Consider the following 26,468-nt stretch of genomic DNA (forward strand, 5'->3'; position numbering starts at 1 on the left):
TACACATGTGTACCTTTCTTAATCGATCAGAAGTGCAGGAGTCAAGATAGATGTTGTGGGCTAACATATAAGACGTTCTTCTCCTTTAAATGTTTCCGCGAAACAGCAACGTGCTTACTTTGACGGGGCAGGCATCACGGCAGCAGGCCGCCTTCTCTTTCATGCGATTGGCCGAGCCGTGGGAATATTCAAATTTAGCCTTGATTGATTGGCCCAGAGCCGGTTTTAACAGTGCAGGGGACTCATTTCCATTCCGACATCACTCTCTGTGGCACACACACAGGCTCAGCTTGGTGGGCTGCCGAGATGAGCTACAATCGGAGGCACGGAAAACACAATCGGTGAAAATATCTTTTTACACACAAGTGTTGAATAATGTCGAGGAAGTATAGTTAACGGAGCCAGCGTCATCAATGGATGTATCTCCGGAGGTTTCCAGCGCGCATCCCGAAATCAGTGGCGAGGTTGCTGTAGCAGAGGAAATACGCCTTCCGAGCAGGAGAACAACCAATCAGCCGTGGCGAACCAAAGATAAACAAGCCTTATGATAAGACAAAACTCTGTAAGGCATTGATTATATTCCTTATGTCCATCCTAATGTTCGGGGGACACTGTGTGGGCTCGTGGAAAATGTTTCCCAGTGCAGAAAATGTTTCGTCTGCTCTTCAGTTTTACTATCTGATTTGATTTTTTGATTTAACGGTAGCTGTGTAACTACCTGACAATAACGGAGTTAGGATAAATATTAAGGGTCGTAAAGGTCCTTCAGTGCATGATGGCAGGATTCGTCATGCATAGATTTTTTGGTCGATGGCGCTAAAGTGGTGAAAGATGCCCAGGGTGCACTAATGGATTAGGAGCGTCTCGCCCTCACTATATCAGTGTCCTGCCATTGGCTAATGTGTATTTATTTTTTATGGGCCGAGTCCAACTATGAGGTTTGTAATTTATATTAATTATACAGAGTAATTCTTGTGGTGGCAGATTATTCCCTAAAATGTATTAAACAGTTAAATATAGGAAATGTTAGGCCTAAATTGGCTGATATAATCGGAGTAAAAGACAAATCAATTACAAAACGTGTAGTTTCTAAATGTTTTTTTGTGTCTTAAAACTTAAATAGTCATGTTTTTCATCCCGAAATGACATCTTTGTTTTGATGATGGCTTTGCGCGCAGTGCAAGGCGCTTCATATGTCAGCATCTGAGTGGATAGTGGAAGTGCTTTGAAGTATATTACCGGTCATTCAGGGCTGCCTCTGAAGGTTTCCATTTCTATTGTCTAGAAGCCGGGGGTGGGATCATCGCACCTCACTGCACCGGTGGCAGCCGAGGTTGAAGGTTAGCCGCAGCAGAGGGGCCTATAGATTAGTGGCCAGGTGTGAAATTCTACCCTGCATGCTTTTCCTGCTTGTGCCAGATCCTTTATTACCCAGAGAGATGGGATGTCACAGCTTCCCACCAGAGGCAGAGAAGAAAAGCCTGCAATTTGATGTTTTATTGTCCTCTTTTTTGACTGGCTGAGTGAGAAAAGTAGTCGTCCCCCCGCCCCCCCCCCCTTATTTTTATTTTGAGGCATGTCACAATCAGGAATATTCTTATCTTTTTTTCTCATGATTTACTATAAAAATCATCAAATCACGTCATCGCTGCTTTTGATTTTGCTTTTGATGTCATAATACACATTTTAGTGCCTCGTTTCCCTTTCATCATAAAGTATATTGGTTAGCTTCATTCACTTTATATTCTACAGTTTTACTTAGCCAGTGAATGTCTGTTGCTGAATACTTTTCATATAATCTAGACATTACTTGTGCTTTACCAATTGTGTTTTTAAATTATAGACTGTTAAACATATATAACCTTAATGGCATATTCATATTTTGTTTTTTTGTTTGAAATGTGCTTTGTCTTTGCCTTGGGTCTGAAGTTGTGTTGAGAGGCTTGTAAATGTGTGTCTTATTATGAGCAGTCCATGTGCAGGTATCCCATGGGGGTTTCCCCCTGATCTCACATCACAACCTAGCAGTAATTCCAACTCTGTGAAGAGAAGGGATTTGTCATTCGGCTGCCTGCTCCCCTTTGCTTTCTCAGGAGCAACACTGAGCTCTGATTTATTGTGAAGTTTCCCCAGGCTTGCTCCATGCCTACTAAATTACTGAATGGAGGAATTGGCGCACCACAAGAATGACCTTTTCTTGGATGACTATTACCCGGGCAAGTACAAGGACTGATTAAGGTCATGTCTTTTTCTTCCGTGTCATCCATAGCTTCACACTTAAGGCTAGTTAACTGTGCAGTAAGGTTTATGGTTAGGAGACTGAATGATAGGATGATGCAAAATACATATTGCACCCAACCTCTCTGGCCATCTTTTAGAAATAATGTCAGTGGCTTGGTTGCTTAGCATTTTCTCTCAATCACCCTTTGGAATCACCTTTGTATCTGCTAAGATATGTCATGTGTAATTACAGGCAGCCTGCTATCTTCTGAAATCTGTCTAATTGGTCTTTTCATTCTAATAGGATGAAGGGATAGCGAGACGGGGGTGAGGGGTGGAAGGTTAAGGACTGGGCCCCTGAGGTCAGTGGGGAGGGGAAGGACTGCCAGGGTTATTTGGAGCTCCAGTATTCTTTATTTTGTCTACATGATGGGTCTCAGTCGTTGCATCAAGTCAGTGATTAAGCCTGCCAAATTGCAATTGATGCATTATCATTTGCCCCAAATAGAAAGGCAGCGAGATGATGACATTTTTAGTTGGTCCAGAGATCAAACACCTTTTTTTTTCCTCCCAAGAACATTTTGATGTTTCGGTGATGCATCAGAGAGTGCATCATTAGGTTATCTCCCACATTAGAGCCATACAGCCAGCGTTTTCTCTACAGTTTCTAATGAGTTTTATGTTTGCTTGAGTATTTTAATGACATGAAGGAATCAGTGACCCTTAACAGCGTGACAGTAAACAGCCAGGAGAGTGGGGGTTGGAAGAAGTATCTGCATTGACACAGAGTCATTTTTTCCTGTCATTTATGTCTTCTTCTATGGTTTTAACAACATTTTCCATGAGGGTGGTGGGTATAAAAGTGATTTCATCCGTGCCTGAGTTGACCGACAGATACAGTTTACATCATAATTTGATTCTTTTGAAATGGAACTTATCTTTCCACAAAACCTTCAACTCACTTTTTCACCATCTGTTTTCTTTGAAGTCAAGGTTTTCTAAAGGCTGGACAGCCTACCCGTAGCTCCTTGACAGCGTGTCTCAGTGTGCATACTGGGATACGGATAAGATAAGGCTCTGTTTACCCGCTAATGCTACCTTGGCATTGGCCAGACCTTACCCCATGCAGTGTGTTTCTTTTACCTTGGCACCATCTGTGGGCAAGGGCAGATTTGGGTCACTCTGAGGCTTTCTACTCCCGACCAAGTCTGTTCGCAAAGATAAGACTTGATTGTACAGCTTTGGCTTAATGGCTAAATTTGTTCTCAGCATTTATATACATATAAAGTCAGAAATTCTGTTTTCCAAAAAACAAATCCATGTTCAAACACTGGAGTATAACCTTGTGCATCTTCTGCCTCTTCACCAGCCATTTCCTCTTGGCATTATGCAGCATTTTGCACAAATTAAAGCTGGGCAGAGAAAAATGTGGACAAAACAAAAGAAAAAAAAACACCAGATATGTTAACTACTAATCATCATACCAGTACTATTTTTGAAAGGCTGACTCACAAAAATGCCGTATATTAACTCAAAGTTGTAGTAAATGATTAATTGTTTGTCAAAACTGTAAACCTCCTAGACAAATACTTCATGCTGGCAGTAGCTGTGGCTGCTGCTGAAATTAATGGTGCATGCGTTAATTCTTACGAGTTGGACAGTCATTCATACCAAACCATTTGTTGCGGCAGTGTTTACATGTAGGTGTTCGCTTCCACTGAAAATGTTGTTTGAGAAAGGTAGTCACTAGCTTGATGTGTCTATAGGGCTTCTTTGCACATAGTCAGCTGTGCTTTTTTGTTTAATTTTCTCACTCAGTTAAGCTTTTTCATAGTTGTATGATGCACATGCCTAAGTAAGTTGTGAGCAACTAACTGCTGATTGATGTCATTTTCATATATGAAATAAAGTCTTCAGCCATCAGCTTAATTTCTCATCACACGTACATATATTATACATATACATATATTATAACCGCTTATACTGCTTTTGACAATAGATTTGTAAGGTGTCTAGAATAGAAAAGCCTCAAAGGGAGGCGGTTACATACAGGAGAAAAAGGCTATTGAAACATTGAAATAATATAGCTATGGCATAAGAGTTTACAGTGACAGACCACATTGGACACTGCATAAGTAAGTTTAATGTATCCATTTGATCTTTGTCCAAGAGTGGATGTTTGTCTGTTATCCAGTTGTGGACCTGTGATTTTTTAGAGTTTTCCCACTCACGTGTATGCCATTATCTTTAACATTAACTGTCTTGTGATGGCTACGTGGAATTTTGCATGAGAGAAACAGCAATGTTAATGTTTTTTTTCCCCCAGACGCCTAGCCATTAACACTGTATGATTTACACCCAGCTGAATGCTCTGGACATCTGTCTGAATATTGCCAAGCGATCGTATTTACATAAATGTTGTGCTTGCGCATGCATTGTATAGGAAACGCTTTTTAACACTGTTGTAATACCTTTTACAGGAGCTAATCTCAATGGAAATGAGGCTCATTGTTATCAGCCACAGGCCCTGAGTGTTGTTGCAGTGTGGAGCAGAGTGACTCCGGGTTGTTTGGTTATCCTGTATGTGAACCTTTGTATCATCTTTTTCTTTTTCTACAGAGAAGGAGAAGAGAGAAATCTGGTTCTCTCTTATATGCTGCTCTGATACCAATTATGCAAACTATTATAGAATTTAACCAGGCCAGCTCTTATCGGCTAATCCAGAAGTAATAGATTCTATTAAAAATGTATGAGGGGCTTGGGGGGGGGGGGGGGGGGGGGGGTGGGGGGGGGGGGGGGTGGTATGTGTGTTGATGGGTGTATAGAGATGAATCCAGCAGCTGCAGCTCTGTCTAATTCTGTCTGTGTGACAGACTACATGTGGTCAACATTACTTAGGCAGGTTCCTGCAGTGCCTACCTTGGAGACAGTATAAAAGCCATACATAATATACAGTTAATTAGATGGAAAGTGGATTGTTATTCATGGCCCATGTCATGTTCATTCAAAGAGTGACACTGCCTTTTCTCCTCTTTAATGACCAATTGCTCTTTGTTAATCATTTATTTCTTCCTGAATTAACCTTCTTTTTTTCTTTTTTGGGGGGGCGGGGGGGCTTTTGTGCTCTTTCCCCTTTTGCTTGTCTGCAGTTTCTGAGTGGAAGGAAAGGAAAAATATTAGCATAGCACTCACATGCTAATCCACCCAGAGAGTGAAAAGGGTGCTCGTCTTAAACCTTTTTCATTATCATCTAATTATTAACTGAGGATTCTGGGAACTGCTAACAGGAGCTGAGATGGCTCGGGTAGGGAGGTTGAGGATGTGTGTGTGTGTGTGTGTGTGTGTGTGTGTATCTTTTTTTGTGTCCGTTTCATGTTTGTTGAGAGGGAGGCTCTCTTTACAATTTGCTTCTATCTTCGCTCTGACCCTTGATGCTGCATGAAGACTGCAGAAGGTCAGGCAGATGCTCTTGTCTGAATCCCCGTATAATTTAAGGGCTTTTTTTTTTTTTATACGTATAGTGTATTTTCTGGGTAATGGTGCATAGCCAGCTTTATTATATCAAGAAACGGGATCCTCATAGCCTAAATTGTCAGTTTAACTTAAGTCAGGTTTCCTATTACAGCATAAATATGAATGGTGCTAGTTTGATGACACTACATCAATAGTTGTCTGAAGAAATTAGCTGAAGGATACCTTAGTTGTTGAAGAGATGTCATTAAAATTCACTTAACATTTTAGGCATCATCTATCCGCCCTTATACTAAAGCCATTATAAAGTCTCTCCATCGCTGCCCTCATCGCTCTTCAACTGACCTTATTTTCCCACAAAGTTCCATGTCCTGATCCCAGGACAGGCGACACATTAGAAAATGTTCGATGGACTGTACAGCACAAGGTCTTTATCTCCCTGGCAGGCCCTCAGCGGACCACATCCATGCTGCTTATCAGCCGCATGGATGTCGCCTGAGTGTGGCGAGGATTAGAAGTCCTTGCAGCTTAAACTTTGTGCTCTTTTCCTTATTATGCATGTAAGAAAAGTCCTTGAATACACAAACATGTGAGACAATGCAAGTGCCAGAGTACATGCTTTGGACGACACATGAGAAGTGAGACATCTGGTTTTATAACCTCCTCCATAAAGATCCTTGAACTTACGGCTGGACAATAAAACAATAATTATCACAATATATTTTTTTTCAATAACTATATAACAAATGTTCAATAAATATTCAATAAATGTTTGAATTTATTTGAATCATACAAATTAGGATTTAATTTTTTCATTAAGATCTTTATTTTGTTGAGGAAAAACGACTTAATTTTACTCATGCATATTTGTTAACAAAGATTATATCATCATATCATCAATTGTTTTGAATGTTCTACCTAAGTGATTCACTGTTTTGCATCAAGTGTTGACCATAAAGAAGAGTTTAAACAACAATTAACCATCAGGTTTCCTCAACTTTCTTCAACTTCAACTGAAAGAAATAACGATTTGATACTTATCGTGATAATTATTGATATCGAAAGATATGAAACTTTTTATTGTGATAAAATTTTTGCCCATATCGTCCAGCCCTAGTTGAACTATGCTGCCATTTTAAGGAGGCTGGAAATTACTTTGCAATTTTCATGTACCTAATTTCTGTATTATATCAGCCACGCACTATTGGAGCGTGCTGTATGGAGAGAGGTCTTGATATGACATTGTAAGAAAGTGCAAGACATAAAACTTTTACATTATCTGGGAGGGCTGGATAGTTGATATTGCGTGCGAACTTAGCCCAGATAATATCATGCATTCTGGGATCACTTTGATCTCATATCTCCCTTCCCTTTTTTGGGTGCTTCCACTCAAGAGCGAGAAGGCAATTTTAAGCTTAAATTTTCAGAAAATCTCTTTAAATTTAAAATTTAGATAGCGGGATGAAAGAAATTACTTGCAACACTTTATGTATTTCTAGCTCCCTTTTTCCGCATTCAGTGAAACTTTTTTCTTTAAGCCACTGCTGGCCTCTCTTTGAATTATAATGCCTTCCTTGATGTATTTTATTCCAGCTGCAAATTATGGGAGTAATGGAAGGTATTTCAATTCATGTCTCATTTTTCTGCAAGTGAAGGGATTTCCCTGGAGATACCTTTTCTCCCTTGTGTTCATTCTGTGTTGTCGGCACCTCCCTCTTGTCAAATGTGTGGTAATGGAAGGGTTGTTGTGAAATTGCCATTATTTTCAAAATGGAATCTGACCATACCGAGGCTTTTAGCTCTTCATATGTTTGTGCTCAGACGAGACAGGTTGCACTGAGCAGTTTGAAGTGGGCTTGTCACCAAGGGACAGATGTTGAGCGGAGGAGGGGAGCGGGTATATGAGAAAGGGAAGGGTGAGGGAATCTTTTTTTGGTTGACACCTCAGTAAAATGAAAGGCACTCTGTCTCTTTTTCCTTTTGAGGCGAACATAATCATGTTTCTGCAGCTCGTCACTGAACACTCTGTTCTGTGGTTGACTTGCTTTAGCTGCCCTCTGGACCCTGAGGGAGAAATGAAAGCAAAAATCCAAAAGAACCTTAAAACCAAACAAGAAAAAGAGGCAGTCTGACAGCTGTGTGCTGCAGGCTTATATTAGTCTTGTTGGGGACTACTAATACTGTTTCTTTCTATTTGTAATCATTGCCTTTATTAAATCCAGTCTGTGATCATTATTATTATTTTTTGCATAGATTGCAGCTGTCTACAAGGTAACTGACTCACTTACAGTTTTTAGTTTTGCAGTGCTAGCATTCAGATTTGGGGACTTTCAGATAATCAAAGAGAATGTCAAATGAGAAATATTCCCTCAGTGCCTGGCTTTATCTCCAGAATGATTGCTTCAATCAGCACAGCTGTGGAGAGGTCCCGTCTTTTTCAGACAAAGCCTCTAATTTCCTCTGACAATACTTAACTCTGCAAACAGCACGGCCTATTTTAGGTAGCTGTTTTTGGCTTTCTCTGCTGATCAATAAGGCCATAAATTTATGGAAGAAAAAATCCAGGTCTCAGGGATAATTACAAATTGAAACACACAGCCTGAGGCTACAGGAGGCCCTGTAAATGATTTGTGTGATTGCAACCGACAGAACAAGGTTGATAACAGGAAAGAGCCATCATAACAGCCAGGCAGAAAGGAAGTGATGAAGTCTTCATTAAGTGATATTACTTTTTTGAATGTACAATCTCAGCAGCTCAGCTCCTCTCAGCAAAGAGGGGCTCCTGAATTTTAATATGGTAAATGGACCCAAGTGGTTGCAGAGTTTTAGATACGTAAGTTACTCAAGTAATGTGGAAAAAATGTTTTTGAAAGAGGAGATCCTCCTATGGGGTTTTAAGTGTTCTCTACCAGCAAGCTTGCAGTTTTCCTCCAACATCAAACTTGACGTTTGATGCAAGAGTTTAAATGTATTACATAAAATTTGACGTTTTCCCAGACTTAAAGTTGGCATCTACTTTCTTTTCATTGATCCTCGAAACTATGTGGCAATCACAGAAACGTTTAAAACACATGCGAACAGAACTGGTGGGGGATTAATTAGTCTCTTGTGAGGTAAAATTTTTTGAGCCACGCCAGCTGAATCACACTGGATGGCAGCCTTGGTCTGTTAGTTCATCCACCCCCTTGCCCGAGACTCAAATATCTCAATAGCTGTCGAATTGATTGCCAGGTAATTTGGTACAGACGTTCACGGTTCCCAGTGGATAAAACCTATTGAATTTGTTCATCCTCTGACTTTCTCTCTAGCACAACCACGAAGTTGACTTGTTTGTTTATTTGTGTTTGATGGATTGCAATGAGGATGTCGGTACTGACATTCAAACCATAATTTTAGCTTTCTAATGTGGTAATTAGTATGGTGAAAGTAGTTAACATATACCTGCTAAACAACAGCATGCTAGCCATTGTGAGCATGCTAGTTCAAGGCACCGCTGTCCTCAGGTATAGCCTCAAAGAGTATGGAAGATTTTATTGGACTTTAATATTTGTAACCCACAGAAAACAATCCACAAATGTGTACAATGATGCGCAAATATTTCACTATTCACTAATATAGCTGCAATAGGGCTAGTCTGATAAAGTGAACATTGCCCCTCAGTCTTGGGTTGGTTGGGAACGGCACCCCAAGATAGATCTCCAGTATTGAGGTGTCATGTAAACCCTACTCATGAGCCTTACAAAAATACAACGGAAAATGGACATTGACTGTACTTTTGAGGACCGTAACCTTATGCATAGGGTTTACAATAGCTCCTACAAACAATAGGTACAACAGTACTTTCAAATAGTCTATTTATTTAAATATAAATGTAAAACAAATACAGTGATAAAGTATTCAGTAGTAAACTATATACACTTTTTTATATATATACAGCAGAAGTTGTTGTCTCCTACAGATGACCCTGGGAACTGCAATAGATATTCTTACAACTCATGAGAGGCAGTGTCGCTACCGCCACCGGCTGGTGTAGCTAATAAACTGCTCTCACATTTACAGATCTTTGTGGTACAGAGTTGACAAAATTCCACAAATGCCTAAAAAGGAAGTCACAAATGTAACGTGACCTGCAAATTGACAGGAAATGATCTGCAAATGTGCAAAAACTTTTTTGCATGTAAAAATAGATCCACAAATGCGTAAATAACACTTTGTATGTGAAATTAAAATATGTGTGTACAGAGTAAATTGTACATATTTGCAAATTGCACTGTATTTTTGTGGATATGATTTTACACAACACAAATGTAAAAATACATGTTTTGGGTAGTGAGATATTTGTGTATATTTTTTTACAGATCTCCGCAGTACACATTGGACAAAATTCCACAAATGTGTAAAAAGGAAGTTACAAATGTAACATGACCCACAAATTGACAGAAAACAATATGCAAATGTAGAAAAACTGTTTAGTGTGTAGAAATCACTCTGTATTTTTGTGGATATGATTTTACACATCACAAATGTAAAAATACATATTTGTATATAGTGAAATATTAGCGCATCATAGTACACTTTTGTGGATTGTTTTCTGTGGGTTACAAATATTAAAGTCCAATAAAATCTTCCATAAAAGAGCTGCTACCATAGCTATAGAAGTCTTGTTTTTTTCCCTTTAGCAGGTTTACCCAGGCTGTGTGCAGCCCCAGTGAACTATCATGCTGGCCTGTATCCAGAGACGGCAGAACCTCTCGTCGCAGCGTCTGGCGTGCACACCCAAAAGCCTTGATGTTCAACCACCGCCCTTACTGCTGTCAGTACCACCACTGCAGCCGCACACCCACAAAGGTGAGTTTATATCACACAGGTGAAGACAGGTGGCAGAGAGGACAGACAGCAAGGACTGTAACTAAAAGCACACAATTTACACAGTAAGGATCTTGTTCAGGTTCCTGAATTAATTTTTAATCAATCATGTTCAGCTTGGCATTGCCTCCAAGTGCACATAAAGATCATGCGTGGTTTCAGCGGTGCGCTGAGATTTTAGCTGAATTAGAATAATGGGCCTCTCGGTGATGATGATGCCTGTTAATTGGGCTACTAATCAGTGTGCTCCTGCAGTGCAAAAGCAGGGAGGTCAAAGTGGACTCTGAAATTACTGAGTTAATCAACTCTCCCATACAGGGTTACTAATGATGTTCACATTTGTTGCATACAGTGCTCCATGTCAGTGTTATTTGACCTTCATCTTTACTGATTAAACTGCAGCCATTTTAAGGTTGAGTGGGCGTCTTTGGGACTAACCTGGACTGACATTTGCAATTAGTTTCCTTTGACTTAATTGATTGAATGCGACATGTTTGCAGATTTAGTTCGTGGTCTGATACTGCTTTGTTTATGTAGGTTACTCTACATCCATATTGTCTGTGCAGTGCTCCCAATTGTATGTCTTTTTCTTCCTGGACAGTCTACATTCACATAATGAGATCATAGTACCACAAATGAAGTTATTCTGCTGTGGTTTCCTTTTCACGATTGCTTTAAAAATCTGCTGATGCTTTATACTTCTATGCTGGGTCTGGTTTGAAGCTATATTGAATATCTCTAACTACTTACAGTTTAATGGTTTAGCTGGATGTGTATTGCAGTCTTATGAATGTAATAAAACATCTTATTTGGTCCTTTTTAGATGTTTTGTTTTCTTTTTGGTATGGGTGATGCAGTATGTTATGTTTTGGAGCTTGTGCTGTCAAATTTCATGTGTTTTTATTTGGACCCATGGAAGCATATAATCTACCACACTGCAGAAGCTACGGCACGGCTCACTGTGTCTCATAGAAAGCAACAGCATGAAAATATTGACCAGCAGCATTGTGTACATTTCGATTTTTCCTGACAGAATCAATCACCATTATTTGCCTATCAATGTGTGCTTAGACTATATGACATATGTGCACTCTTGTCTGCAAAGCAGGTCGGGATTATCTTATCTGACTCATCATGTTGCCAGTAATCGTTTGGGTCTGTGCTTTCTCATACAGGATATCTTTGTTCGTCCATCACTATACAAAGTTTAATCGTCCATGGAGAGTGAATGAGTAATGTAAATGTAGGTTTGGGATGTATGCGAAGTATAGAAGGAACAACATTTTTCAGATTTAAAGACCCTGTAATTATCAGATTACAGTGAGGTTAACCAAACACCTACACAAACAGGTCCTTTTACTTATTCTGAATAATTAGACCTATTCTCAAGTTGAACTTGGGTGGAACCATACTTGCAGTTTTCTGAGGTCACCCAAACTCCATATACCTAGAAGAACCATAAATGTTTTCTTGATGTAACAGTTGCAACAAGACTAACAGGGAGATGTCAATCAAGTGCGGAGTACAAATACCCACACAATCGTGCGACGAGGTCTAGTCAGCCAAAATAAGTGAAAACGCCTGTGTGGTGGTGTGACAGACTGTGTAGTTGATTGACAAAAAGCGTGGATAGCGTTTCACATTATTTCTCCCTGATATACTTGTAGCCAAGAATTGTGTATCCATCTGTACTCATATTTGAAACTCCTTCTCATCGCAGTCCATCTTTCTCTTCTGTCTCTTTGTCATCTTTGCTATTTAATATTAATTGGGAATCAATGGTGCACTCGTCTGCTAAACGCTGGAACAGAAGGGCCTAGCTGCCTCAAGCAGAACCAGGGGTGCATTTCTTATTCTCTTTACTTGCAGGGCCTCCCCCTCCCTTGAGTTTTATGTACTGCGACTGTATGTAGTGCAGCTCCCTCCAGCTCTAGCCTGACATTTCAAGCACAACCACAGGGAATAAACTGCTGATGGGAGCTCAGTCTGTGTGGCCCAGGCTCCCTTCATTAAATGAGTCGTTCTTGGACTGAGTTAAATAGGGACAGTCTTTAGTTGCTGCTGCGCTTTTGAAAGCCATTTCCATTTTTAGCTATCAATAAATGGAAGGCACAGGACGTGAAAGCTCTCAGCGGTACAAACCAATGTGAAAGTTTTCTGAGAAACGAGGGTTATGAATTATGTGATGAGAGTGAACGAGAGCTCTTCTCTTTTCTGCTATCTCCGCTTGAAAGTGGGGGCTGGAAATGCTTTTTCCCACGCTGCTGGCCTGTGCTCGGGTCAGCTTTGAGATGGGGAAACTTTGCCCAAGCTGGGCCAAGTGGCACAGAAACAAATGAGGAGTGACACTGGTGCAAAGGAGTATTTGCCAGAGCCTCTTCGAGCACACATAAGTGTTCAACCCTGAGGTTACCCTGTTCTGTGAGCACCCTCCATGTAGAGATTACTGACATGGAAAGCGGAAGGCATGTGAAAATGAGGGTGAATGTGTGTGCATTTGCGGAAGAAGATCGCGAATAGAGAGGTTAGTGTGAGTGAGATTCAAGAGCATATGTTCTGGTGTCAGGCAGCGAGTCCTGTGAGTCCACTTCACCCCTCTCTGTTTAATGGTCCTCTGGTTTTCTAGGTTGAGTAAACCACATGGAGGCTGGCAACCTTCTTTTACCCCATTGGAGATTTCTATAAGTCTGTTGACATAAGAAAAGCTGCTTACTAGTGATACTTATTAAACCTGAAAACTGAAAGTTATTCAGGGACAAACCCAGTGAATTAACTTTCAGTTTTCAACTTTGAGTTTCAACTTTGAGTTTTGGCATTGTTTTGGTTTAAATGTGTACAATATGGTTCATGTAACCAGTTGTATCAACTCTGTTTCTAACAGCAGCAGGTAGTCGTATTCAGCAAACAGCCCTGATAAACCACTACACGCTACCTGCCGAGCACCAAATGGCAGACACAACAAAATAGCCAACATTACTAGCTGGTGATGAATGTCAAACATTAAGCAAGCTAACATTAATGACTCGGATATCATCAGGTGGCAAAAAAATAGGACTCCAACTGAATGCTAATGTTACTTCGCATCTGCTGGATGTGGAAATAGGCAACTGTTAACTCTTAACATGTTCACAATAGAGTTGTGAAGTAGTGCTGGTATTTTTCTCCTTATGGTATTCCCATTTCATATTACTTAATGCTATTTATGATTGAAACATAGATAATGTAACTACGCTGTAGAATTTAAAGTTTTAGTTTGAACTTTGTTTCTGAGAAATTCATGTTTTTTTGTCCGTCATTGCAGACTGCTCTAAACACTACAATACCCATTTGCCATGGAAAAGAAGCCAGAGGAATTTACAGAGAATCTGCAAGTAAAATAATTACTGCAGCCAGCCGTTTTCTCAACAACAAAATTCTTAGCAAACGTACATGTGCACAAGAGTGGCACATGTAACAGAATTTTAGCTTTGTGACAGGATATTTCTTGCCAAAATGAACTTTGGGAGTCGTAGTTAACTTATCATTTTATAATTTTTTTGAACTCTTATCACCTTGTTTATGTACACCCTATGTGTACACCCCACTGGCCAAAAATCCAGATTTAATCTGTATTGACCGAATGTTTGAAATGTGAATCAAAGTTGGAAATGTACTGAAATAATCCACTAATAAACAGCTGAATATAATTTGTATATGATGATAGCTAAAATAAATAAATAATAAATAAACAACAGAATTTTCCTTTCAATGTATGGCCTGAATTGAGATTGAGAACCCAGCAGCTGCTAGTTGTGGTGCTAATGCTCTCTCTAACCAGCAGATAGTCACTTGCAGAAGCTCGTCTGAAAGAGATGAATGAAGTCTGGCGCAATTAATTACATGGTTCTAATGACTGGGCTTATTGGGCCAATTGTGTGCATAGATGGGGTTGTCATGGTAACAGAGACATAGGTTTTAAATGTGTTGTGAATGTGCTGAGCTCAGTCCCTTGTTATTAGGGTAGGCCAGAGTATTTTAAATATCAGGATTATTGGTGTGGTAAACAACTCTTTATGCCTGCTGACAAGCACTGTTCTGTTATTAATTGACTGCTCTCAGTGCCATGCTCCTGCTGAGGATTTGACGCTCGCAAACATGTTAGTATTCTCGATAACTCTTCAGCATAACGTCCGAGGCCTGCGGGATTTTTGCCCAGTAGTTCTGCCAACATGTATGGATATTAACATGGAATCATGTTGAATCCTTATGTTGGCCCGCTGGGTATGTAATGGTTGGAAGCCGTGGTTTTGGAAACGCAATGAGCTTGTCCAACTGCCGTTTTCAGCCCTGCCTCCGGGGCTTGTTTTGCCCATAAATTAGTGATTAACTCAAACTGCTCCAGAACAATGAGGTCTCCAATGTAATCTTGGGGGGGGGGGGTGACCACGGGAAAAAGATTAACCAGTTTATAGTGGCGGAAAGCATTGAGTGGGATAGAATAGTGGTGGAATCAGGGTTATAAAAGACCATATATATATGTGTATATAATGTCTAGTGGTGATTGAGAGCTTATAATAATTGGCTCCCCACCCCCAACTGTTTCTGTCCATGCACGTCCTCTGCATGGAAAGAGGAAATCAGGATTAGGTGTTTCCTGTGAAAGTGTGCCAGTTTTGCTCAGCATGGTGCCACAACAGTCGAGCAGCATGTTTAATGTGTGGAGCCCCTTCCAACCGAGAGAAACCTACAAACCTCACTAGCGGGACCATTAAATCTATCAATCTAGAGTTGTGGATGCAACACACATCCGTATCATTATGCTGATTTTTGAGGAAAAGAAAAAAATACAAACAAGCTTTTCAATCCCACGTAACCCACTTCAATCAGCCCTGTCTAAAAGCAAGTGGGAGAAAAAAATGTTAAGGGTCAAAGAATTAAAATTTGTAAGCGCTGCATGATGCCCTCAGCCAAGGTTGCTTGCGAAAAGTGGCTGTTATTTTCTGGGCCTTTTTTTTTCGTCTGCCTCTGTGCCTGTGCTCTCTGTCAGGGCTGGAGAGTGAAACAGCGTGCAGTCTGCAGGTTCAGGGTGATTAAGTGCTTCAGGTCAGACCGATAATTATCTCTCTGCCGTTCCTTACCTGACAACACACAGCTGCCATTTCCCGGTTGTCATGTGAACATACTTGTATTTGTTTTAATTTCTCGTCTTTATTTTACACCACTGAATTTTGCTGTGTGACTCCAGAGCTTGTCAATAAAGACAGACAGGGAACCATGTCACATGAAAAGATGACTTGTTAATATGTTTTATTTATATTTGTTACAGAATTAAACACGGAAGCCCTTGGGATCTTTTAAAGGCAAGCAATAATCTCATCTCCTAAGGTGGTCCCAGGTGAAAACATTTAAATTTACGTGCTCATACGTTTTTGTGCTGCAATTCAAATGCCTAGGATTTAAAAGAGCCAAATAGCTGACTGAATATAATTATTGTAGCATAATAATAAGTAAGAAGGTTGGGGTGGGCTTCAGCTCTCGTAGTGCCAGATTGTAATTAACAAACCACACATTTAAGCACTACTTGACTTGGGTGTGTTTTGCAGGAAGGCCTTGTAAAATGAGCAAATATTGTGAAGAATGACTTCAAGATACACTTCTATGACTGCTACCACGTGTTTTGGGAAAGCCACAACTGACTGGTAAACATGATCCACTGTGTGGAGTTTTCTTCCATTTAGCACCCACTGATTGGTGTTAAAGTCCTCAAGATTGAAATAATTGCCTCTGGTTGTGATTTAGAGCAGTTTTAATGCTGATCATGGTGTTTCTGATCTCAGTTTTAACTTCACATTACCCAGCAGTTGTGCTTCTGTCAAGATCAGCTAAAATGATCCCTTTTTTTCAATGCGTATGTGACACAGTAGTGGTCCTCAGATGATAAATATGTGAATGCAGAGCGGGGAAGGCTTATTTGCTAATGAGGTTTCCATAGTGCCACATTAAGGCAGCCGCAGAGGGAAGTGCAGCTGTGTTGTGTCTCCATGGCTCTGACAGGGCTGTAATCTCTGGACTAACAATATCAGACACCCTGTGAAGACGTGTTAGCATTCAAAGCGTTTGAAGTGTTTGCGGAACAGCAAGCCAATCGCGCCACGCAGGGCTTGACATTGACATTTTTTACCGAAAAACAAACACCAATATGTTTGTTTTGCTAAATTATGTATCTTTGGTAATTAAGCAATGTTATCCAATGCTGGGGTTCTCATCAAAGCTCCCTTTCAGGTGGATGTGAACCTCTTCTACTTATCATTTGTGGTCATAAATATTCAGCTTTTAGCTAAAGGCCAGAATTTGCAGCTGCTTTTTACCTCTTTCACCATGAGTGGGATTATAGGGAAACCAGAGAAGAGGGAGCACACATCTTGATGTTGTATCCAGTTTAAACACCTCTCCAACATCCTAGATGTCGTGGTTTTCTATAGCAGCACTACACTGTGATACATAATAAGCAGTGTTTTGCTTTGTTGTATTTCTCTGTAGAATTCATTCATGCTCCTGGCACCATGGTGCTGTTCCTTCTGCTCTGTTGGGAGATTGCTGGATGGATTGAACACTCCACCGTGCCTCTTTCCTCCATTTTAAACACCCAATTTATTTCTTTCATGAGATGGATCTTGTAGATTGAATCATTTTCACAGTCGGGAGGCTCACTGTAGGCCTGAAATGAAATGAACTCCCAAATCAATTTCAAATGGGAACAACAAGTAAGCTCTCCCCTGCATCGCTGGAATTGGTTTTGTTATTGAAAATGAAATGAAGTGTTTTGTTTTTATTTTTCGCCCTTTTATTGCAGATTATAGCCTTGTTCTTTTGCCTGCTATGATTTCCACCAAGCCTGATCTAGGTTAATTTCAGTGCCTTTTCTTTTTATGTCAGGAAATTCCATAAAAGTGTCGCTCTGAAAGGTGGCGGTAATTTCTACCAGGTGATTTATTGTTTTTAAATGGGCGGCGTTTTCCCACCTTTCCTTTGTCGCTAGGAGTTAAGCAGCCATGAAATTGCCTGAATAATAGTGTTTAAATCCAATCTTGGTTTGTCCCTTCAGCTTTCCCCACACACAATTCAATCGACGGTGCTCTTGGTGATTGCTCTTTTTCCATCAGCATCAACTTTTCCTTCACAGTTCTTTTTTTGGCTCCAAGTTTCTACAGCAGAATCAGATCAGGTTCATAAAAGCATAAAGTGGAACAAAATTTTCACAGGCAGGAACTGGTAATGCTCGACTGATTACATAGTTATGGAGAAACAACCAAAAACGAGGTGTGGATCAGCTTGGAAGAGTTTTAGCATTTAGGTAAATTAATGAAATATTCATCAGTAATCTTAGAAATGACTAACTAAGCTTATGCTAAGGTGTGTTCCAATTCTCTTTTTTTTCTTGTTCATTTTTTTAAGAAAGCTACAAAAAAATACCTTTTGAAATGTTTTACAGTTTACTACAGTCAGTCAGCCCACTTGGCTCCTGCTGTGGTTTGACGGCTAAATATCAGCAAATGAGTCTTATTGGAGCCATTTCAGTAACATTCGGTCCTCTCCCCTCTGCTGCTGCTGCCACCTCTCGTCTTTTAATTTCCCAGGGTAAACTAATTTTGGGTTGAACTAAGTCTAAATTAATTTCATTAAGAACTGATCACACCATGCTGGAGGTGTTTCCCTCCTTTGAAATTAGTTTATATGACATGTTGATGCCACTATTACCTAAAAGAGGTTTGAGATTGAAAGGAAAAAACAACAGAAAAGAGATGGAGGCACGATTTCTCCAGGATTGCTTGAAGAGTAATCACTAGTTTCTGTGTGCTCTCTCCTCAGGTGAGCCAGCCTCCATGATTTCTCGGTACCCCTCTCCTGCAGAGTTGGATGCTTTTGCCCAGAAGACCGCCAACAGCCCTCTGTCCATCAAAATCTTTCCATCTGACGTCCGGGTGCCACAACATAAACAGCTTAACAAAACAGTCAACGGCTTAGACACCACAGGCCAACGCTATAGCCCCTATTCACACCCATACTCAGGAGGCTACCAGGGTTTGCTGGCCATCCTCAAAGCCTCTGTGGTGGTCAAAGGTGTGGTGAAAAACTCTGAGGGCAAGAGGACTAAACATGCAAACACCAAGACTTCTGTGGCACCATATAATAATCCTCTGAATAATGGTTACACAGCCAGACACGGGCATAAGGCCTATCATATAAGCTCATGTAAGCCTCCTGATGTTCCCATTGAGACACTTTGTTCTAGCACAGGGATGGCCTCCGGAGATCAGAGGCTGGCCCCCCAGTCTGAGCTGGCAGAGGTTCAAAGCCTGATGAGGCAGATGAGCAGAGTTTCCCACAGCCAGGCCCTGCAGCTGGGGGGAGAGGCTCGAGCCAGCCCCTCTCTGCAGGCTGTGGCTGCGGTTGCACATTCAGACTCAGACTTTGTCTTAGGAGTGCCGCCCCAGAGCAGCCTGGCGTTCACTGGGGCAGTGATACCTACACAGAGTGCAGACATAGCCAAAGCCGGGTACTTAGAGAAAGGAGACTACGCAGTGTGGCAGCATAAACATCAAATACAGCAGCAGCCCTATCAGCAGGGAGCAGTGAGGATGTACAGTGTGAGTAACAGTGCTCAGAGGCACAGAGCAGCAGAGGCTGGCCAGCCTCCTGAAACCTGCCTCCCTTTGGCGTGCTCCTCTCAGCTGTCATATAGGCCACATCCTGCCAGTGTGGGCGCTGGGCGGGAGCGAGTCAGCGGCTCCTCTCTGAACTGTGCCGCCATGCAGGAAGAGTTTTCTGTCGGACAGTACTTCGCCCCTCTCTGGGATAGTGTTGTGGCCACCCCTAATAGCGACTGTTATACTTCTCAGGTGCTGGCAACAGGTACATGCGCAGCCCGGCCTAGAGACCTGGGGCTCTCCCATCCCCATCTCCACCCAAACCGCCATCAACACCACCACCCGCAGCTGCGTCCTCCTTTTCCTCTTCATACCCAGGCCTACAGCACAGACCAAAACCTCTGTTGTGTGCTGCCTAGTTCTAGCCTGTGCCACGCCGCAGTACTTAGCAGCAGCCTGCAGTCTCTGGAATGCCTCATCAGTGAGATCCACCCTCCCTGCATCAAAGAGCGCATGCTGGGCCGTGGGTACGAAGCCATGGGGATGCCTCAGCTACTGGAGCACCACCAGCAAACCCACATCCAGCTTCCCGTCTACAGATAAGACGGGGTGATGCTACACAACGGGACGCAGAAGTGACAAACCTTTTATAGATGAAGGAAGTGTGACAGTTTAGACATCTATGACAATGAGACATGCCTTTTTGGTTTGTGCATGTACTGTATTTGTAGAAGGCTTTGTGTTATAAGCCAGAAGAGGTAAATGATAATCATGGCTTAAGATACAGGTTTATCTTATGGACTTTTCATGTTTTATTTTTATATCTTAAAATGCCAACAAATATGCTTGCTGTTCCTCATTTAATACTGATGCTGAGCACCTAATCAGAATTTCCCCTTATATTTGAACATGAACTGTGTAATTGCCGGTATATCCTCTCTAGGCCTTTACAAATATGGAAACTTACTGAACTGATAAAATCATTGGTACCCTTATAAAACATTTACTTGAAGGATGGCTGGTAACAGTTTTTGTGAATACATTGTATATTCTTACATAAAATGGCTTCTTATTTGGGAGGGAACACCTCTTAATTGTTAACTGAACTTTTGGTTGTCTGCTGCTTTGCTGTGGATTTAGTTTTGTCCACTTTTTGTTGACATACGCAGTGCCCCAGCTTCTGCAATGTAATGCAAATTTCCTGGCCACTGTATGGGGAAACATTTTGATCACTTGCGTACAAATGTGATTTTTTTTCTTGTTGTTGTTATGCAGTTATTTAAAGTTATGAGATTTAAAATCTTAATCGATTTAATGTAGTCACGCTCAGCACAATGTAATAGGACTGTTGCATATCCAAATCAACACTGTGGCAAATCAGGCCAGACCAAGCAAGATGTGCCCTTTGGTTGTATTTTTGTTAACATTTTAAGAGGTTGTGTGGACATTTCTTCAATTAAATATTTTTTTTTTTTTATGGAAGGTTGTGACACACAACACCTGCGTATAATGGAGTGCCACATTAGCAAGCAGGCCACCTGAATCATTTACAATATCTTCTTTGTAGGGCTATATTATATCTGATGGTGTGAGATGTATGACTGAGTAGTTCTTTGTGTGTCTGCACTGGTTCTGTAATACTATTTATTTATGTCAGCCTGTTGAGTTATATGGCAAACCGTCTCTATAATTATAAAGTGCAATTATTATATATGAACATGTGAGCGCTCTCCATGAAGTATGTTGTTGAAATAACTACATTTTGCAATGTATGACCCTAATCCCTCACCCTTTTTTGCCTCTTCTTAATAAGGATTGTCAAGTAAATTAAATTTTCTAAACCCAGCAAATAGTTTGTGTTATTACATATCATCAGTATCTGCCCGACATGCAGCTGAGAAGACGGCATTATGTTCATGAATGATGAACTCGTGGAAAGATGAGACATTTTTCTGGTGTTACTGCAAAGGGATTTAAGGCTTAACCATCGGGCATGTCTTTCTTTTTTTTTCATTCATAGATCTCCTTTTATTAAGATCTATCTTTTCACTGGAGGTTTATGTGATGCAAGTCAATCCTTTACTGAAATATATTACACTGGTTCCTCTATAAATGACGCAGGTTGAAATTAATAATTTAGTTATCATAGTGAATTATGTGAGTCTAAATGGATGGCCAACGCTTGAGGCAGAAGCCACTGAATACTTCTAAATACATATATGTAAATAATATACAGGCCTTCTCATATATTACATTTGTACATGAAAAATACATGCTTTGTTTAAGGGAAATCTACAAGAATATTACTGTTCACATTAAATAGAAATGGGCTTGCTGTTACCCAGCTGTTGAATTGCTGATCTTTGATGGCGGCGTACCTGCACCTCTTATTTTGCTGTATTTGTCTTCCTAAATTAGATGCTATAGCAGTAATCTGGTTTGGGTCACAGTAGACATAAAATACACACCCATTTTAAGTAGTCTATTACAAAACAAATAACCTTGATGGCGTGAATAATGGCATTAGATGCACTGTTGGGAATAAAACTGCAATATTCAATTGATTACCTCATTGCAGATAACAAATATTGCAGAATTAAAGGTCAGTGGCTTTGTCATTGAGGCATTGTTGTGAATGATTTCCTGCCTTTAGCCTATTGTGTCCTGGCTTAGCTTGGAGCTTTTCCATCCTATCTATCAGTCAGGACAGGCCAGGCCGCTCTGCTGATAAACCTACAGGATTACAGACATGCTCCTCTTGCTCTCGCTCAGAGACGATTAGCTCAGGCTCAGCTCCTCTGGGAGAGGAACCAGAGCCACTTCAGCCTCTGGGACACACTTCAGATAAGTGAGACTGGGCATAGGAAGAGGTTGGTTGATCTGGGGGATTAGGAGACATGAAGAAGAGAGGGGATTTTCCTCTGATTTACAGCTGATGTTGGCTGTATTAACATCCCCCCCCCAGCAATCGGCCTCAAAAATATTTTTGCTGAGAGCAAATCAAATTGCAGTCCACTAAAGGAGCTTTTGAAAATGCACAAAACTGCTTTTGCAAAGTTACATAAATCACATTTAAGATCTCAGTTAGGAAACACTGGAACTGGATCTACTTTGCATACAGTGTATGATTTTTGTCAGTGAACATAATTTACATTATTTATTACTTCATGCAGTAACCGCACCATCATTGTGATTAAAGGTGACAAAAAAACAAGTAAATATCGCCGCCTAGAGTATAACTTATGAACTGCAAGTGTGATTTTTATTGGTTAACCATTCAACTAAGTTGACACTTTTCTTAAAGTCACATTAAAATCTTGTAATAAGCACAAATTTGATCATTGTTGAAAATCAAGGAAAAAATAGCCTGTCTATGAGTAGTGATACAGAAAATGACGATCTGATGAATGAGTTATTAATAAATGTGCACATCATGTGCAGCTTCCTGAAATTAAAAATATTTATTGACATTATGTTTGTGTAAAGACATTTGGTTACTTCAGATATTAACTGGAACAGAATAAGCCACATTACAATACAAAAAGCTGATCACACCTTGTTATTCAACACAGACACACCACAAACTTCAAACAGGTGAAGCCCTCAGAAAACAGTTCTGGCTCGGCTAATTTTTGTAGGTGAAATAGCATTGCAATAGATTAATTCTGAGCTGAAAATATTATGTACGTGTTCAGTAAAACCAAGGCACTAAGTGGATTTCAGCTATTAATACATGAGTAAATGGGTCGTAAAAATGTAAAACTACTACTGGGGCTGCTGCTCCCAGGTTAACAGTGGAGGTAACTCCAGGGCTCAGGATGCAGAGAACTTCTGAATGTGAGGCATTAACAGTGTTTACAGTCTTGTATTCTTGTCTTGATGGGAGCCACCTGTTGTCATAAATAAAACAGCAACACACACAATAACTATCATTCTGCATAAGAGTAAAAGCTGCACGGTTGCTGTAACAGTCCTTCAATGACTTCAAATTAAAAATTTTAAACAAAAACATAACCTTCTGTGATATTTGTTTAAATTTAAGGCATTTGCATAATTTTAAGATCAAATATACAGTGTTATTATCTATTAAGGCATAATCAAAGCAATAAATACCACACTGAAAGGAAACAATCCTATTAAAAACCATCGCTGAAAGCTGGATTTGTAGGAAACTATCACACACCCAGTCCAGTTATTTCCTGGGACATCAAACGGTGTAGTCCAGTTCTGCGTTCAGATTTGTGTACATCTCATAGATGGCATTTACTGTGCTGGTGTAATTAACCAGGAACTGACGCACATTTGCCAGACAGTCCTCCTCTTCCACTTCCTCTCCTTTTGACAGAGCCTTGAGGAAGTTTGATCTGTAGGGAGCTGCATGTAATGCTGCCTGCAATGGACAAAACGATAAATAAATGTCCAATGATCATTAGGTAGAAGTGAGTTTACCGAAAGGTAAATTAAATAGGCTGACATCACATGAATATAAATATACTTGAATGCAGGGTATGGACACACGATTAACATGTAAAATGCATTACAATAGCAAAGACTGTTTCCACAGCTTCAATGGCCTAAAGTATTTGTGTAGTCAGTCATTTTATTATATTATAATGAATTATTAAGAACAACAAAAATAAAGAGGACATTTCACTCACTGTGAAAATCTTTTGAACAATCCAGCCGTGGTATTTCTTCAGCGCCTGTTCATAAGCTTTTGTGATATTAACCCGAATTAGGTTGGGGTTGTTCTCATCCCTTTCTCCATCTGCCAAACTCTGCAAGAGAATCTGTATGAAATAGAGACCCCTGCAGGAGAGACACAGAATAAAAAAAAAAAAAAGTTACAAAAAAAATAAAGCCTCTGCTCAGCAGCTTAAAGTTCAACATGCATAACAGTAAGTTCAGGGAGTGCTCACCTTTTCAGCCACATCAGAGCTAATGTCGCTCCAACTTTAGGCCATTCTGCTGCGTGGTCTTCTCGCTCTGCCACCAGAATGTCCTGCAGGGTGGTGTACTTCGCAGGATCTTTAAGATATACTGCTTTGATTTTCTAAAATAAATGCACATTTTTGATTGGATTTACATGTAGGAGCTTTACCATTGGGCTCCATCTTATATTTAGTTCTTAACAGTGCACTTAGCAGAGCAGAGGCATACAAATACACAGACAGATCTGTATCTTACAATTATATTGCCATTAATGTCCGATTTGATGACTGAAAACACTTTTGATCCCAAGCAATCTGAAAGAGAAAGAGACATTTGAGAGCAAAGCAAGAAAATATGGATGACTTCATCACACCTCCCTGGCTAGGAGGGGATGATTAATACAAATCAGCCTTTATGTACAAACAGAAAGGAGAGGGGGTGCAGTGAATTCACAGTTAAGACACAATGAGGTCATGTGTCCTCTGTTCAATGAGTAAACAAAGAGTTTCTCTATAGGCTGCACGACCGCAGCTGTTTCGGGATCCAGCAGCTCCACTTCTGGTATGCGTATAATAACCATGTCCTGGGATCAGAGTGGCAAGTCATTTAAAATCAACATGTCATGAGGAACATGAAGTCAGCCAAGTACGCAATGAACTGTGACGGCGGCAGCACCGCGCCAACATCGTCTCACTAACACTCGCGCTGTTATCGTGTTCAGGTGGAGGTGGTGGAGGTATACTCACCAAAAAAAGAAGGAATATGAGAGACAGCCTCCAGGAACAACTTTGTATCTATCGACTTGTCAGGAGGCAGGTCTTTGAATTGGTTATCTAGTAAAAGAGACATGGTCCCGCCGTACGCAGGAGTAGCGAGCAGCTCGGCTGGAAAGAACCCGGAACTCTCTTCTTGTCAGATGGGTGGGGAAGCGCCACCAGCCCCTATCGCTTTCGTCCTTGTCCAACAGGTGGGGAATTAAACATGGGCGTGTTGAACCCCCCCCCCCCCCAACACACACACACGAATGAACACGAGAATGAGTTGAGGTATGAATACTTTATTATACCTAAGGCAGGGATTGTTGTCAACCACAGAGGCAGTGTAAGCCTATAAATTACAGGGAGTCACATCTCAGGGTTGAAACCTTGAAACCAGGGGTGGAAGTAACTGAATACACGCACTTGTATTAATGTAACAGAGTACTTCATTCGTGCATTAAAAATTAAACCCATAATGCTAAAAGCTGTGTTTTTAACTTTCGTTTTAAAACAATTTTTCATGTAGAATCAGGTTTGGTTGTATTGGGTATCGGATAGTAACTTACATCAGGCAATGCGCTCATGAACCACTCTGGATATCTAGTTTGAAATAAAGATTTAAAGCGCGACTTTTGAAGGAAGAAATAAAACATTATTCTGCTTGAAAATGAAAAGTTGCACCCACGAGCAATTAAATGCAGCACTGCTCAATTCACTACACAAATAGCCTTAACTTACTTGGTCCGGTATTACCACTGTTATGGTGGCAAATGCTAGCAAACCATAGCTAGATGTTGCAGTATAATGGATGTTGCTGAGTTTATGGAGGTGCTGACTGTCGGTCTACTTGAGCTACTTTCACATACTTGTTAGCGTTTGCAAGTATGCTGTAGTGGGTCTGTTGAGTAAAAGTTAGTCATGGATTAAGAACAGTGCATCAGTGGTGGAGAAGGAAAATGAAAGTAATTGGTGGCTAATCACATGGCTGTCTGCATGACTAGTTCTCCCATCAGAATACCATACAAGAGGATATACACAAAAGGTCACAAAAAAGCTAGTAAGTGGACGTTGAGTCAAGGTATTTTTGTCCTTTAAAAAACCTTTCAACAGAAGAGATGAATAGTGTAATATTATGAAGTTGGTTTAAAGACAGTTTAATACTTATCTATGACTTCCTGTTTGCCATGAAACCTTTTTCTCTTCTTAGCCAGCCTTCTGAAAAAACTTCAGAAAGAAAAGACATTTGGCACTTCAGAAATGACCACTGAATCTGAGAGATTGCTCAGGGGAGAGGTCGCATATTCATAATGTAATTCGACATGAAATTCATGCTGACCAGATATGTTGTAATAATAATAATTTGTACTTTTCATTAAATACATCCCAACACAGTTAATCTTACTTGAGTAATAATGAGATAACTGTACTATACTTGTGCAGAGTATTCTAGTTCTCGTTCCATCCCTGGTTGAAACATATCTGGCTCACAATGAGTGACACACATTAGACCCAAGTTCTACAACAGGTACTTTCAGGGTACATTTACTTAGCTGTACGTATTTGACAAGAGGCAGCATCTAACACACTGAAGTTA

General features: G+C 40.5%; 2 protein-coding genes across 4 annotated transcripts; one reads left to right on the plus strand and one right to left on the minus strand.

The window, feature by feature from the left end:
- Nucleotides 1-280: 280 nt before the first annotated feature.
- Nucleotides 281-21,029, plus strand: LOC123982400 (protein FAM222A). Of its 2 annotated transcripts, none has more exons than XM_046067910.1 (3): nt 281-562; nt 10,371-10,539; nt 18,406-21,029. In XM_046067910.1, exons 2-3 carry the CDS (start codon nt 10,410-10,412, stop codon nt 19,785-19,787), a joined length of 1,512 nt encoding a protein of 503 aa, XP_045923866.1. In that variant the 5' UTR covers nt 281-562; nt 10,371-10,409; the 3' UTR covers nt 19,788-21,029. The 2 variants fall into 2 exon arrangements, with proteins under 2 accessions (XP_045923866.1, XP_045923867.1); XM_046067911.1 differs by having other exon boundaries at nt 10,374-10,539.
- Nucleotides 21,030-22,630: 1,601 nt separating this feature from the next.
- On the minus strand, nt 22,631-25,078 carry LOC123981482 (glycolipid transfer protein-like). Of its 2 annotated transcripts, XM_046066338.1 has the most exons (6): nt 24,863-25,078; nt 24,372-24,430; nt 24,104-24,237; nt 23,843-23,993; nt 23,368-23,574; nt 22,631-23,074 (listed from the first exon to the last, which is right to left on the minus strand). In XM_046066338.1, exons 1-5 carry the CDS (start codon nt 24,963-24,965, stop codon nt 23,392-23,394), a joined length of 630 nt encoding a protein of 209 aa, XP_045922294.1. In that variant the 5' UTR covers nt 24,966-25,078; the 3' UTR covers nt 22,631-23,074; nt 23,368-23,391. The 2 variants fall into 2 exon arrangements, with proteins under 2 accessions (XP_045922294.1, XP_045922293.1); XM_046066337.1 differs by having other exon boundaries at nt 22,631-23,574.
- Nucleotides 25,079-26,468: the final 1,390 nt, after the last annotated feature.

Source organism: Micropterus dolomieu, linkage group LG13 (assembly GCF_021292245.1).
Source record: "Micropterus dolomieu isolate WLL.071019.BEF.003 ecotype Adirondacks linkage group LG13, ASM2129224v1, whole genome shotgun sequence".
NCBI lineage: Eukaryota > Metazoa > Chordata > Actinopteri > Centrarchiformes > Centrarchidae > Micropterus > Micropterus dolomieu.

Bases quoted from the DNA above. Each gene is read 5' to 3' on its own strand.
- LOC123982400 (XM_046067910.1), top strand. From the start codon at position 10,410: ATGCTGGCCTGTATCCAGAGACGGCAGAACCTCTCGTCGCAGCGTCTG. The intron at 10,540-18,405 runs GTGAGTTTATAT...CTCTCTCCTCAG, and splicing joins GCAGCCGCACACCCACAAAG to GTGAGCCAGCCTCCATGATT.
- LOC123981482 (XM_046066338.1), bottom strand. From the start codon at position 24,965: ATGTCTCTTTTACTAGATAACCAATTCAAAGACCTGCCTCCTGACAAG. The intron at 24,238-24,371 runs GTAAGATACAGA...CATTTATTTTAG, and splicing joins ACATTAATGGCAATATAATT to AAAATCAAAGCAGTATATCT. The intron at 23,575-23,842 runs GTGAGTGAAATG...TGTCCATTGCAG, and splicing joins TTGTTCAAAAGATTTTCACA to GCAGCATTACATGCAGCTCC.